The sequence below is a fragment of the Embiotoca jacksoni genome, unplaced genomic scaffold (genome assembly GCF_022577435.1).
Source record: "Embiotoca jacksoni isolate LCO1_2020_lvr unplaced genomic scaffold, fEmbJac1.0.p SCAF_53, whole genome shotgun sequence".
Classification (NCBI taxonomy): domain Eukaryota; kingdom Metazoa; phylum Chordata; class Actinopteri; family Embiotocidae; genus Embiotoca; species Embiotoca jacksoni.
This window is the reverse complement of record NW_027185407.1, coordinates 147,867-162,500: the sequence shown is the minus strand read 5'-3', so window position 1 is coordinate 162,500 and position 14,634 is coordinate 147,867. Positions and strand designations below refer to the sequence as shown.

Genomic DNA, 14,634 nt, shown 5'->3' with positions numbered 1-14,634 from the left:
GGTCACCTGTGATGGTGGTGGACGGTCTACCTGAGATGGTGGTGGACGGTCTACCGGTGATGGTGGTGGACGGTCTACCTGCGATGGTGGTGGACGGTCACCTGCGATGGTGGTGGACAGTCTACCGGTGATGGTCTGCTGCTGTGTCTTTCATCTGTATGTACATAGAAATATAATATTCTGTCTCTCCTGTCAGTGAACGTGAGAAAAGAACAGGAGGATGAAATGAGATAAAGGTGACACCTGGAGGAGCCCCACCCCCTCACCTCCACCTGTTTGAAGCATGGCAGGCCTGCAGCTCGTCACCCCTGCTACGTCTCCCATGGGGCCTTTCTTCGGTCTGCCGTGGCAGCAGGAGGCCATCCATGACAACATCTACACACCTAGGAAATATCAGGTCTGTAACAGCCCTCTGGACCTCCTGCCCTCCGTCACCTCCTCTTAGTCTGAACCTGAAACTCTCTCCACAGGTAGAACTTCTGGAAGCAGCTCTTGAACACAACACTATCGTCTGCTTGAATACCGGCTCAGGGAAGACCTTCATCGCAGTACTTCTAACAAAAGAGCTCTCCCACCAAATCCGAGGACATTACCAAGCTAATGCAAAGAGGACTGTCTTCCTGGTGAACTCGGGTACCTGCAGCACACAGTGCTCCAATGGAAACTAAATTAAAGAAATCTACTGTCTGGTATTGCTTATTAAAATGAAAGAAGTCTCTAGTGTATAAAAGGATTGAGCTTGATGTTCTTTTTTTACTTGTATTTTTTGTGCAGTGTTGTCTGTAGTTCAGCAGGCAGCTGCAGTCAGGACTCACTCTGACCTCCAGGTGGGAGGTTACACAGACGTGGAGGAGACCTCATCATGGACGGACCAGCAATGGAGGCAGCAGATCATCCACAATCAGGTGCATGAACATGCTGTTCTTATGTTTTATAGGTTGTTGTGATCACTGTGCTTCCACCATGGTTTGTGTTTCTGATTCGTTCACGGAAGCTGTATCCTCCTGAATATAACATCTGACTACATCCTCCTGAATATAACATCTGACTACATCCTCCTGAATATAACATCTGACTACATCCTCCCGAATATAACATCTCTGACTACATCCTCCCGAATATAACATCTCTGACTACATCCTCCCGAATATAACATCTCGTGACTACATCCTCCCGAATATAACATCTCGTGACTACATCCTCCTGACTTCTACAGGTGCTGGTCATGACCTGCCACATTTTCCTGCATGTTCTGAGGAGGAAAATCTTACCGCTGTCTAAAATTAACCTGGTGGTGTTTGATGACTGTCACCTGGCCATCACAGAGCACCCGTACCGGGAGATCATGAAGGTAACAGACAGAATAATCTTCTTCTGGAGGACTGTTAAAGAGACCAGAGGATGACTGCTGTCCTTTGTGCCTGCAGCTGTTTGAGGGATGCTCAGGTCCTCGTGTCCTCGGTCTCACAGCGTCCATCCTGAATGGAAAGTGTGACCCGTCTGAACTGGAGCAGAAGATCCAGAACCTGGAGAGGATCCTGAAGAGCAATGCTGAAACCGCCACCGACCTCGTGGTCCTGGACAGGTACTGGTGCTGGGGACCTCACTGAGTAGCATTTGTAGAATCATCTGATAACTGAATCAGTGCCTTCTCTATCACACCTGTGTTAACATGTTTTTACGCCCAGATACGCGTCCCAGCCCAGAGAGGTGGTTTTGGACTGCGGCCCCTACGTGGATAAGAGCGGTCTGTCCTCCCGTCTGCAGGCCGAGCTGGATGAAGCTCTCCACTTCCTCCATGACTGTCAAATATCTGCAGCCAGAGAGGACCGCGACCCCACCTTCATCTCCAAACAGGTCAGAGCACCAACATTTTTACATTTTAGTTTCTGTAATTTAGTTATCGTTTGATCATGTGAAAGTTGTTTTTACTAACTGAACAAAAAAGGGTTAGAAAAATGCTCCCGTATCGCCACGCAGCCTGTCTGGGAACCAGACTAAACTAAAAAGGAATATTCTGGACTAAATAACAGCAGGAAATGAAGTTCTCTTTGTGTGCACACTTGTTAACTGTTTAAAGTATGTAAAGAATCAGGAAGATGAAGATTATGTCAATAAGATGAACAGAAAGCAACTGATGATCTTACCATGACGGGACAGACATTAACACAATGTGATCACATTTCTTATAATTTGCTGTTTTGTGACTGATATGTTTTTTAAGAATTTTGTGGGAGAAGATTCTTGTTTCTATTTTTATTTTTTGTATAAAACCACATTTAACAGTTGGGAAATAGAGTCAAAGCGTAGCTAATGAATAGTTACATGAGATCAATGTATCAGTTGACCTTGTGTAATAATGAGGTTAAAGTGAAACATTGATCAGACCTGCAGTAGAACCGGGTCCACGACAGTGTTGTTGACACGGTCCCTGTCCTCTGCAGGTCCTCAGTGACTGCCGGGCCGTGCTGCAGGTGCTCGGGCCCTGGTGTGCCGATAAGGCAGCAGGCATCATGGTGCGGGAGCTGCAGAAGTACATCAAACATGAGCAGGAGGAGCTCAGCAGGAAGTTCCTGCTCTTCACCGACACCATCCTGCGTAAAGTGCACGCGCTCTGTGAGGAGAACTTCTCCCCCGCCGCCCTGGACCTGAAGTTCGTCACGCCCAAGGTCCTCCGGCTCATCGAGATCCTGCGAGAGTACAAGCCCTTCGAGCGGCAGCAGTTCGAGAGCGTGGAGTGGTACAACAACCGCAACCAGGACAACTACGTGTCCTGGAGCGACTCGGAGGACGAAGATGAGGATGAGGAGGTGGAGTCCAAAGACAGGCCTGAAGCCAACTTTCCTTCACCGTTCACCAACATCCTGTGTGGCATCATCTTCGTGGAGAGACGCTACACGGCAGTGGTCCTCAACCGGTAGGACGTTTTGACCATCTTACAGATGTTTAATGTTCCCTTTAATGACTGTGCTGGAGAAATTCAAATAATAGATTTTGTATTTGTTATTGATGCATAAAAGTTAATCTGCTTGTTTGATCTGGCCACCTCCTCCTCCCTCTGACCTCAGTCAGTCTCCCTCATCCTGCTCCACACTCTTCCTCCCGTCCACCACTAACACACAACCGCTGCTGATTAATCAGACGCCCTTTGTTTGTTCCTCAGTCTCATCAAGGAAGCGGGGAAGCAGGACCCGGAACTCGCCTACATCAGCAGCAACTTCATCACCGGACACAGCATCGGCAAGAACCAGCCGCGCAACAAGCAGATGGAGGTGGAGTTCAGGAAGCAGGAGGAGGTACGTCATCAGAGAGCATCATGGGACATTTTTAAGCTGCTCGTCAGTCTGGTGATGTCACACTGGATGCTGCAGGTGTCTGTCGCTTGTGGGATCTGATGAGATAGAAAGAAGAGAATGTTGAAAATGAGGATCTCCGTGAACACCATCACAGCTCTTCAGTCATTTTTCTGATATTTGTTTTTAATCTTTCTCTTCCAGGTTCTCCGTAAATTCCGCGCTCATGAAACCAACCTGCTGATCGCCACCAGCATCGTGGAGGAGGGTGTAGATATCCCAAAGTGTAACCTGGTGGTGCGGTTCGACCTGCCCACAGAGTACAGGTCCTACGTCCAGTCCAAAGGCCGAGCCCGAGCTCCCGTCTCCAACTACATCATGCTGGCTGACACGGAGAGGACCAAAGCCTTCGAGGAGGATCTGACCACCTACAAGGCCATCGAGAAGGTTTGTCGGACTCAACTCAGACCGGCAGCTTTGACAGGACTACCGATCTCAGATATATTCAGATAGTTAAAAATGAACGAGGTGCTGATGATGAAGATCATCTTCTTTTCAACAGATCTTGAGGAATAAATGCTCCAAGTCGGTGGAGGTCAGCGAGTTTGAGGTGGAGCAAGTGCTGGACGACGACAACATCCTCCCACCGTACGTCCTTCGATCTGAGGACGGAGGAGGTCCGCGGGTCACCATCAACACGGCCATCGGACACATTAACAGGTGGGTCACCATCGGACACATTACACCGTCGAACACATAAACAGGCGGGTCACTGTCGGACACATTACACCGTCGGACACATTAACAGGCGGGTCACTGTCGGACACATTACACCGTCGGACACATTAACAGGCGGGTCACCGTCGGACACATTAACAGGCGGGTCACCGTTGGACACATTAACAGGCGGGTCACTGTCGGACACATTAACAGGTGGGTCACCGTCGGACACATTACACCGTCGGACACATTAACAGGCGGGTCACCGTCGGACACATTAACAGGCGGGTCACCGTCGGACACATTACACCGTCGGACACATTAACAGGTGGGTCACCGTCGGACACATTACACCGTCGGACACATTAACAGGTGGGTCACCGTCGGACACATTACACCGTCGGACACATTAACAGGCGGGTCACCGTCGGACACATTAACAGGCGGGTCACCGTCAGACACATTAACAGGCGGGTCACCGTCGGACACATTACACCGTCGGACACATTAACAGGCGGGTCACTGTCGGACACATTAACAGGTGGGTCACCGTCGGACACATTACACCGTCGGACACATTAACAGGCGGGTCACCGTCGGACACATTACACCGTCGGACACATTAACAGGCGGGTCACCGTCGGACACATTACACCGTCGGACACATTAACAGGCGGGTCACTGTCGGACACATTACACCGTCGGACACATTAACAGGCGGGTCACCGTCGGACACATTACACCGTCGGACACATTAACAGGTGGGTCACCGTCGGACACATTAATAGGTGGGTCACCGTCGGACACATTAACAGGCGGGTCACCGTCGGACACATTAACAGGCGGGTCACCGTCGGATACATTAACAGGCGGGTCACCGTCGGACACATTAACAGGCGGGTCACCGTCGGATACATTAACAGGTGGGTCACCGTCAGACACAATAACAGGCGGGTCACCGTCGGACACATTACACCGTCGGACACATTAACAGGCAGGTCACCGTCGGACACATTAACAGGCGGGTCACCGTCGGACACATTAACAGGCGGGTCACCATCGGACACATTACACCGTCGGACACATTAACAGGCGGGTGTTAGGTTCAGAACTATAACATAGCGCTGATAGGATAAGAATCAAACCCACAGTCAGACAAACACAAGGCTTGGACCCAAATCTGAGTTTTACTTGCAGCAAGGGAAGTCCGTGCAGGGTCTTAGAGTTGTAAGCTCTTCACCTGGCATCAGCCAACTCCGAATCAGACTTCCCTCTTTGCTCCTTTTATTGTACGTATGGGGTTACAAAACATCACGTGATTACATTACTATAGATAAGGTCACATGTTCTGTAACGTGAGTGCATAGGGGTTCAATGCCCTTTGCACCCTATATGAGTATGTTTGCTTTTAATCAAAGTGTGTGCTAAATTAGATGAGTCAGTTCCTTTGTTGCAAGAGAGGAACTCGTGGTTTGTGTATGTAGTAGTGACCTTTCAACTACAGTTATCTACATAGATTAAAGAAAACTTTTCACACATAACAGTAACTTAATTTACACACTGACAATGAGTTACTATTTTTCCTAACAGCGGGTCACCGTCGGACACATTACACCGTCGGACACATTAACAGGCGGGTCACTGTCGGACACATTACACCGTCGGACACATTAACAGGCGGGTCACCGTCGGACACATTACACCGTCGGACACATTAACAGGTGGGTCACCGTCGGACACATTAATAGGTGGGTCACCGTCGGACACATTAACAGGCGGGTCACCGTCGGATACATTAATAGGTGGGTCACCGTCGGACACATTAACAGGCGGGTCACCGTCGGACACATTAACAGGCAGGTCACCGTCGGATACATTAACAGGTGGGTCACCGTCGGACACATTAACAGGCAGGTCACCGTCGGATACATTAATAGGTGGGTCACCGTCGGACACAATAACAGGCGGGTCACCGTCGGACACATTAATAGGTGGGTCACCGTCGGACACATTAACAGGCGGGTCACCGTCGGACACATTAACAGGCAGGTCACCGTCGGATACATTAATAGGTGGGTCACCGTCGGACACATTAACAGGTGGGTCACCGTCGGACACATTAACAGGCGGGTCACCGTCGGACACATTAACAGGCAGGTCACCGTCGGATACATTAATAGGTGGGTCACCGTCGGACACATTAACAGGCGGGTCACCGTCGGACACATTAACAGGCAGGTCACCGTCGGATACATTAACAGGTGGGTCACCGTCAGACACAATAACAGGCGGGTCACCGTCGGACACATTAACAGGCGGGTCACCGTCGGACACATTAACAGGCGGGTCACCGTCGGACACATTAACAGGCAGGTCACCGTCGGACACATTAATAGGTGGGTCACCGTCGGACACATTAACAGGCGGGTCACCGTCGGACACATTAACAGGCAGGTCACCGTCGGACACATTAACAGGCAGGTCACCGTCGGATACATTAACAGGTGGGTCACCGTCAGACACAATAACAGGCGGGTCACCGTCGGACACATTAACAGGCGGGTCACCGTCGGACACATTAACAGGCGGGTCACCGTCGGACACATTAACAGGCAGGTCACCGTCGGACACATTAATAGGTGGGTCACCGTCGGACACATTAACAGGCGGGTCACCGTCGGACACATTAACAGGCAGGTCACCGTCGGATACATTAACAGGCGGGTCACCGTCGGACACATTAACAGGCGGGTCACCGTCGGATACATTAACAGGCGGGTCACCGTCGGACACATTAACAGGCGGGTCACCGTCGGATACATTAACAGGTGGGTCACCGTCAGACACAATAACAGGCGGGTCACCGTCGGACACATTACACCGTCGGACACATTAACAGGCAGGTCACCGTCGGACACATTAACAGGCGGGTCACCGTCGGACACATTAACAGGCGGGTCACCATCGGACACATTACACCGTCGGACACATTAACAGGCGGGTGTTAGGTTCAGAACTATAACATAGCGCTGATAGGATAAGAATCAAACCCACAGTCAGACAAACACAAGGCTTGGACCCAAATCTGAGTTTTACTTGCAGCAAGGGAAGTCCGTGCAGGGTCTTAGAGTTGTAAGCTCTTCACCTGGCATCAGCCAACTCCGAATCAGACTTCCCTCTTTGCTCCTTTTATTGTACGTATGGGGTTACAAAACATCACGTGATTACATTACTATAGATAAGGTCACATGTTCTGTAACGTGAGTGCATAGGGGTTCAATGCCCTTTGCACCCTATATGAGTATGTTTGCTTTTAATCAAAGTGTGTGCTAAATTAGATGAGTCAGTTCCTTTGTTGCAAGAGAGGAACTCGTGGTTTGTGTATGTAGTAGTGACCTTTCAACTACAGTTATCTACATAGATTAAAGAAAACTTTTCACACATAACAGTAACTTAATTTACACACTGACAATGAGTTACTATTTTTCCTAACAGCGGGTCACCGTCGGACACATTACACCGTCGGACACATTAACAGGCGGGTCACTGTCGGACACATTACACCGTCGGACACATTAACAGGCGGGTCACCGTCGGACACATTAACAGGCGGGTCACTGTCGGACACATTACACCGTCGGACACATTAACAGGTGGGTCACCGTCGGACACATTAATAGGTGGGTCACCGTCGGACACATTAACAGGCGGGTCACCGTCGGATACATTAATAGGTGGGTCACCGTCGGACACATTAACAGGCGGGTCACCGTCGGACACATTAACAGGCAGGTCACCGTCGGATACATTAACAGGTGGGTCACCGTCGGACACATTAACAGGCAGGTCACCGTCGGATACATTAATAGGTGGGTCACCGTCGGACACAATAACAGGCGGGTCACCGTCGGACACATTAATAGGTGGGTCACCGTCGGACACATTAACAGGCGGGTCACCGTCGGACACATTAACAGGCAGGTCACCGTCGGATACATTAATAGGTGGGTCACCGTCGGACACATTAACAGGTGGGTCACCGTCGGACACATTAACAGGCAGGTCACCGTCGGATACATTAATAGGCGGGTCACCGTCGGACACATTAACAGGCGGGTCACCGTCGGACACATTAACAGGCAGGTCACCGTCGGATACATTAACAGGTGGGTCACCGTCAGACACAATAACAGGCGGGTCACCGTCGGACACATTACACCGTCGGACACATTAACAGGCAGGTCACCGTCGGATACATTAACAGGCGGGTCACCGTCGGACACATTAACAGGTGGGTCACCGTCGGACACATTACACCGTCGGACACATTAACAGGCGGGTCACCGTCGGACACATTAACAGGCGGGTCACCGTCGGACACATTACACCGTCGGACACATTAACAGGTGGGTCACCGTCGGACACATTACACCGTCGGACACATTAACAGGTGGGTCACCGTCGGACACATTAACAGGCGGGTCACTGTCGGACACATTAACAGGCGGGTCACCGTCGGACACATTAACAGGCGGGTCACCGTCGGACACATTAACAGGTGGGTCACCGTCGGACACATTACACCGTCGGACACATTAACAGGCGGGTCACCGTCGGACACATTAACAGGTGGGTCACCGTCGGACACATTAACAGGTGGGTCACCGTCGGACACATTACACCGTCGGACACATTAACAGGTGGGTCACCGTCGGACACATTAACAGGCGGGTCACTGTCGGACACATTAACAGGCGGGTCACCGTCGGACACATTAACAGGCGGGTCACCGTCGGACACATTAACAGGTGGGTCACCGTCGGACACATTACACCGTCGGACACATTAACAGGTGGGTCACCGTCGGACACATTAACAGGTGGGTCACCGTCGGACACATTACACCGTCGGACACATTAACAGGTGGGTCACCATCGGACACATTAACAGGTGGGTCACCGTCGGACACATTACACCGTCGGACACATTAACAGGCGGGTCACCGTCGGACACATTAACAGGTGGGTCACTGTCGGACACATTACACCGTCGGACACATTAACAGGTGGGTCACCGTCGGACACATTAACAGGTGGGTCACCGTCGGACACATTAACAGGTGGGTCACCGTCGGACACATTAACAGGTGGGTCACATTAACAGGTGGGTCACCGTCGGACACATTAACAGGTGGGTCACCGTCGGACACATTACACCGTCGGACACATTAACAGGTGGGTCACCATCGGACACATTACACCGTCGGACACATTAACAGGTGGGTCACCATCGGACACACTACACCGTCGGACACATTAACAGGTGGGTCACCATCGGACACATAAACAGGGGTCACCGTCGGACACATTACACCGTCGGACACATTAACAGGCGGGTCACCGTCGGACACACTACACCGTCGGACACATTAACAGGCGGGTCACCGTTCATTCTTAAAGGACGTAACATTAACAAAGCAAACTTTAATCTGCTTCTAAATAGTGTCATTTAAAACCTTTTATGTTTTCTTTTTCCAGGTATTGTGCCCGTCTGCCCAGTGACCCGTTCACACACCTCGCACCCAAATGTAAGACAGCGGAGACGGGCGATGGACGCTTCCAGTCCACGCTCTACTTACCCATAAACTCTCCTCTGAGAGTCCCTGTGAAGGTGAGATCTGCAGGAGATCAACACGATGTCCTCCAGCCTTTTTATTTATTCAGACTGCTCTGTATGACGAGCTCTCCTCTTCTCTTGACACGTCTTCACAGGGTCCTACCATGAACTGTGCCCGACTGGCAGAGAAAGCAGTGGCCCTCGTCTGCTGTGAGAAACTCCACAAAATAGGTAAAACTAGAATTCAGCTGTCTGAGGAGAAACTCTGAACTTTTCCCACCTGTCGTTACGCATTTTCTCCTTATATTCCTCCACCTTTGGCTTCCTCCCTCCCCAGGTGAGCTAGATGATCACCTGATGCCGGTGGGGAAGGAGACGGTGAAGTATGAGGAAGAACTGGACCTTCACGACGAGGAGGAGACCAGCGTCCCAGGCCGGCCCGGTTCTACCAAGAGGAGGCAGTGCTACCCTAAAGCCGTACGTCAGTGACACCTGTTCACAGCAGCAGGGGGTCCCAATTGAAGGGAAACACTGGATTTCATTCGTTAAATCTGATATTAGAATGATTTATTTGACACTTTTCAAATCAGTTTGGCCAAACAGGAGTTGTGTTCACTGAAGGATGCTTTTAGGGAACATCCGTGTAATTGAAAATATGAAAAGATGTGCAGAAAATACTGAAAAAAACTGCACATGCTGTTGAATTGTAGCTGTTGTAATACAAAATGTGTGTTCAGCATCAATTTGTTATTGTTCACATAAAAAAGGCTGATTCAGCTGGTTTGGGTGGAGCTCAGCGATGTGAATAAATGTCACTAAACATGAGGAGCTCTCAGAGGAAAAACGGTTAGAGACCCCTAGTTTAAAGTTTAGATTGTACCCTCTGGGCTTCTGTACTGTTTCCCTACTATTAGTTATTTCAGGTAATGAATACATTCAATTCTGTTCCCCTCCTCCCTTTATTTAAATGAATCATCTGTCAAAGCATCAATGAACAAAACAACAGTACTTCATCTGTGCTGTCTGTCCTCTGTCCCGTCCAGATACCAGAGTGTCTACGGGACAGTTACGCTGTCCCGGAGCAGACCTACTACCTGTATGTGATCGGGATGGTCCTCACCACCCCCCTCCCTGATGAGCTCAACTTCCGCCGGAGGAAGCTGTACCCTCCGGAGGACACCACCCGCTGCTTCGGCATCCTGACTGCCAAACCCATACCTCGAGTACGCTGCCGGGTGAACACTTCCCGACCACACTGTTCATCTCCTCTGTGTCCCTCAGCAGTGGACATGAGGCCTCACCAGCTGTCCCTCTCGTCCTCCAGATCCCTCATTTCCCCGTGTACACTCGCTCCGGTGAAGTGACCATCTCCATCGAGCTGCAGAAGTCCGGCTTCACTCTGAGCGCGGGGCAGCTGGACCTCATCACCCGCCTGCACCAGTACATCTTCTCCCACATCCTCCGCCTGGAGAAACCTGCACTGGAGTTCAAGCCCACGCTGGCTGACTCCGCCTACTGCGTTCTACCTCTGAATGTTGGTGAGTGAAACACCGCTCACACTTTTACTCCTCGGGTTGTGTGAAGACGCTGATCGTCATCCTCCCTCTGCTCTTCAGTCGGGGCCTCCAACACTCTAGATATGGACTTTAAGTTCATGGAGGACATCGAGAGGTCTGAGGCCCGCACCGGCATTCCTACCACTCAGTACACCAAGCAGAACTCCTTCACCTTCAGGCTGGAGGACTACCAGGATGCTGTCATCATTCCAAGGTACCACGGCATTAAATCAATCAGTGTTTCAGATGTTAAACTGTTCAAGCGATCATGATAACCGTCCTGCTGCTCCTCTCCAGGTATCGGAACTTCGACCAGCCTCACCGCTTCTACGTCGCCGACGTCTACACCGACCTGACGCCGCTCAGCAAGTTTCCCTCGCCGGAGTATGAGACGTTCGCCGAGTACTACAAAACCAAGTACAACTTGGACCTGTCCAACCTGAACCAGCCGCTCCTGGACGTGGACCACACCTCCTCCAGGTCTGCAGCACCAACACAGAGCTGGACACAGATCAATACGTCTGACAGAAGGATGTAACGGCTTAACTGGTTTACATTTTACTCACATTAAAGAGCAGGATTTTTTTAATTTAAAAAAAGGATTATTTTTACACCTCTGTACTGACGTCTACTGTTAGTTACTGGCCAACATATTTTATGATGTGATTTGCACCGCACACATTTTAAGGCTGTTATGATGTCATATGTGAAACACGAAATGTCAGTTCTGTGTTCAGAAACAGTGTCCATCAGAGATCTATTACTTTGTTCAATCAGTCGCTCCAGGAAATATTGAGATCACAATAACTGAAGGATATTTAAGCACTCTCCTATATTTTTGTGAGCGCTTGCAAGTTAGCAAAAATCCCAAGATTCTTCTGCAGAAACTGTTGTCAACAGAGAATTTAGTAACATAAAATAATATTTTCAAATGAGCTTTTAGCTTCAACTTTGAGACTTTTTATCACTTTGAGCCCCGTGATGGTTCAACACAAAGAAAAACACATTAGAAGACTAATATTTCTGGGATGTGCAGCAGGATTATTATCACAGGAAGTCAGCAATAGTACTCTTTAGGAGGGAGTGCTTAAAAAAAACAAAAATTAAAAACAAATAAAAATCCACCACATTTTTAATGCAACAATCACAAAAACACTCCTGGAGGAACTGATTAATATTGTATTATGTTCAGATTTTCCAAAGCCTCAAACATCATGGTGTTTATTTTTGTCCTTTATTTGGTCCATTGTTTAATGCCTGGGATAACATCAGTGTACTTGTCCTCCCTCAGACTGAACCTGTTGACCCCTCGCCACCTGAACCAGAAGGGGAAAGCTCTGCCGCTCAGCAGTGCAGAGAAGAGGAAGGCCAAGTGGGAGAGTCTGCAGAACAAACAGGTGACGCTGCCTCTGATGGAATCAGCTGATCGTTGCTGAGCATCACTTTTCTTTATAGATCATCATTGTGTGTGTGGAGAGTCTGTATGTTCTGTATAACTCCAGCAGGTTTATAAACCGGGTTACAGTGACCCAGTATTAACACGTTACGGTCCAACGGGCCTGCTGTTAACGCTGTCCTGTGTTGATCAGATCCTGGTTCCGGAGCTGTGTGCCATCCACCCCATCCCCGCCTCCCTGTGGAGGAAGGCGGTGTGTCTACCCAGCATCCTGTACCGCCTCCACTGCCTGCTGACCGCCGAGGAGCTCCGAGCCCAGACGGCCAGTGAGGCCGGAGTGGGAGCCCAGACGCTGCCCCCCGACTTCAGGTTGCTGCTTCCAACAAAACATTCGAGTTTCTTCAGAGGGGGCATGAGGAGAGGCTCATTTACTAAAAGTACTGAATACGTTATGTTTAAGAAAGAAGCAGTCGCAGAGCACATCTGTGCTGAAATACTGTTTAATGTCAGAAAGTTCACCAGAACTTAATAGGTTCAGTTTCCACTGATCATCAGATTGCACAAACTGAAACCAGAACCTGACTGAAGAAACTTCAGCTTCTGCCTCATGTTGAGTCATCACATCATGAAACTATCTTGGTGGTCATATTAACTCGTGTTCATAATGTCAGCTGTCAGACCAAAAGGAGGACAAACACCGGCTTTAATATCATCCTCACATTCAAGATTTTTTCTGCTGCATGTTGATCATCACATATGAAAGGTGAAAGATGATAATGTTTCTGTGGTATGAACGTAGAAGGATTACAGGGAGTCTCAACTGGGCATGCTCAGTCCATTGAGCAGTTAGCATTCATCCAGCGAGCATAGGAGCGTTACCGAGGCAACAGATGTACAAACTCTGAATACTGTGAAATACGGAGACAGATCTTTTCGTGAAAGGGTTAGTCCGAGACCACCGTCCAGTCCGAGACCACCATCCTGAAACCGTAATGAGCAGGGAGGAAGTTCCTCACTGAACATGACATTTCGGAAAGTATTTGTGAAGTGTCTCTTGGTTGGTTCTGTTCCTCTGGTGACCCATTGAACATGTTAGAAGTTGGTTCTGTTCCTCTGATGACCCGTTGAACATGTTAGAAGTTGGTTCTGTTCCTCTGGTGACCCGCTGAACATGTTAGAAGTTGGTTCTGTTCCTCTGGTGACCCGTTGAACATGTTAGAAGTTGGTTCTGTTCCTCTGGTGACCCGTTGAACATGTTAGAAGTTGGTTCTGTTCCTCTGGTGACCCGCTGAACATGTTAGAAGTTGGTTCTGTTCCTCTGATGACCCATTGAACATGTTAGAAGTTGGTTCTGTTCCTCTGGTGACCCATTGAACATGTTAGAAGTTGGTTCTGTTCCTCTGATGACCCGTTGAACATGTTAGAAGTTGGTTCTGTTCCTCTGGTGACCCGTTGAACATGTTAGAAGTTGGTTCTGTTCCTCTGGTGACCCGCTGAACATGTTAGAAGTTGGTTCTGTTCCTCTGATGACCCATTGAACATGTTAGAAGTTGGTTCTGTTCCTCTGGTGACCCATTGAACATGTTAGAAGTTGGTTCTGTTCCTCTGGTGACCCATTGAACATGTTAGAAGTTGGTTCTGTTCCTCTGATGACCCATTGAACATGTTAGAAGTTGGTTCTGTTCCTCTGGTGACCCGCTGAACATGTTAGAAGTTGGTTCTGTTCCTCTGGTGACCCATTGAACATGTTAGAAGTTGGTTCTGTTCCTCTGGTGACCCATTGAACATGTTAGAAGTTGGTTCTGTTCCTCTGATGACCCATTGAACATGTTTGAAGTTGGTTCTGTTCCTCTGGTGACCCGCTGAACATGTTAGAAGTTGGTTCTGTTCCTCTGGTGACCCATTGAACATGTTAGAAGTTGGTTCTGTTCCTCTGGTGACCCATTGAACATGTTAGAAGTTGGTTCTGTTCCTCTGGTGACCCATTGAACATGTTAGAAGTTGGTTCTGTTCCTCTGGTGACCCATTGAACATGTTAGAAGTTGGTTCTGTT

At 49.3% G+C, this 14,634-nt stretch overlaps 1 protein-coding gene across 1 annotated transcript in view; it reads left to right on the top strand.

Annotated features, from left to right (window-relative positions):
• The window catches only part of dicer1 (dicer 1, ribonuclease type III), a 29,288-nt gene that overhangs the window by 3,798 nt on the left and 10,856 nt on the right, over positions 1-14,634 (top strand). Inside the window, exons 3-21 of the mRNA XM_069172478.1 lie at positions 197-397; positions 471-633; positions 775-905; positions 1,217-1,351; positions 1,428-1,585; positions 1,689-1,857; positions 2,445-2,917; positions 3,164-3,296; positions 3,498-3,740; positions 3,856-4,013; positions 9,551-9,683; positions 9,785-9,860; positions 9,967-10,106; positions 10,673-10,852; positions 10,954-11,167; positions 11,246-11,399; positions 11,483-11,665; positions 12,477-12,582; positions 12,775-12,950. Of these exons, the coding sequence (XP_069028579.1) occupies positions 284-397; positions 471-633; positions 775-905; positions 1,217-1,351; positions 1,428-1,585; positions 1,689-1,857; positions 2,445-2,917; positions 3,164-3,296; positions 3,498-3,740; positions 3,856-4,013; positions 9,551-9,683; positions 9,785-9,860; positions 9,967-10,106; positions 10,673-10,852; positions 10,954-11,167; positions 11,246-11,399; positions 11,483-11,665; positions 12,477-12,582; positions 12,775-12,950 (3,239 nt within the window). The 5' untranslated portion in view covers positions 197-283. The remainder of the gene's footprint in view (positions 1-196; positions 398-470; positions 634-774; positions 906-1,216; positions 1,352-1,427; positions 1,586-1,688; positions 1,858-2,444; positions 2,918-3,163; positions 3,297-3,497; positions 3,741-3,855; positions 4,014-9,550; positions 9,684-9,784; positions 9,861-9,966; positions 10,107-10,672; positions 10,853-10,953; positions 11,168-11,245; positions 11,400-11,482; positions 11,666-12,476; positions 12,583-12,774; positions 12,951-14,634) is intronic.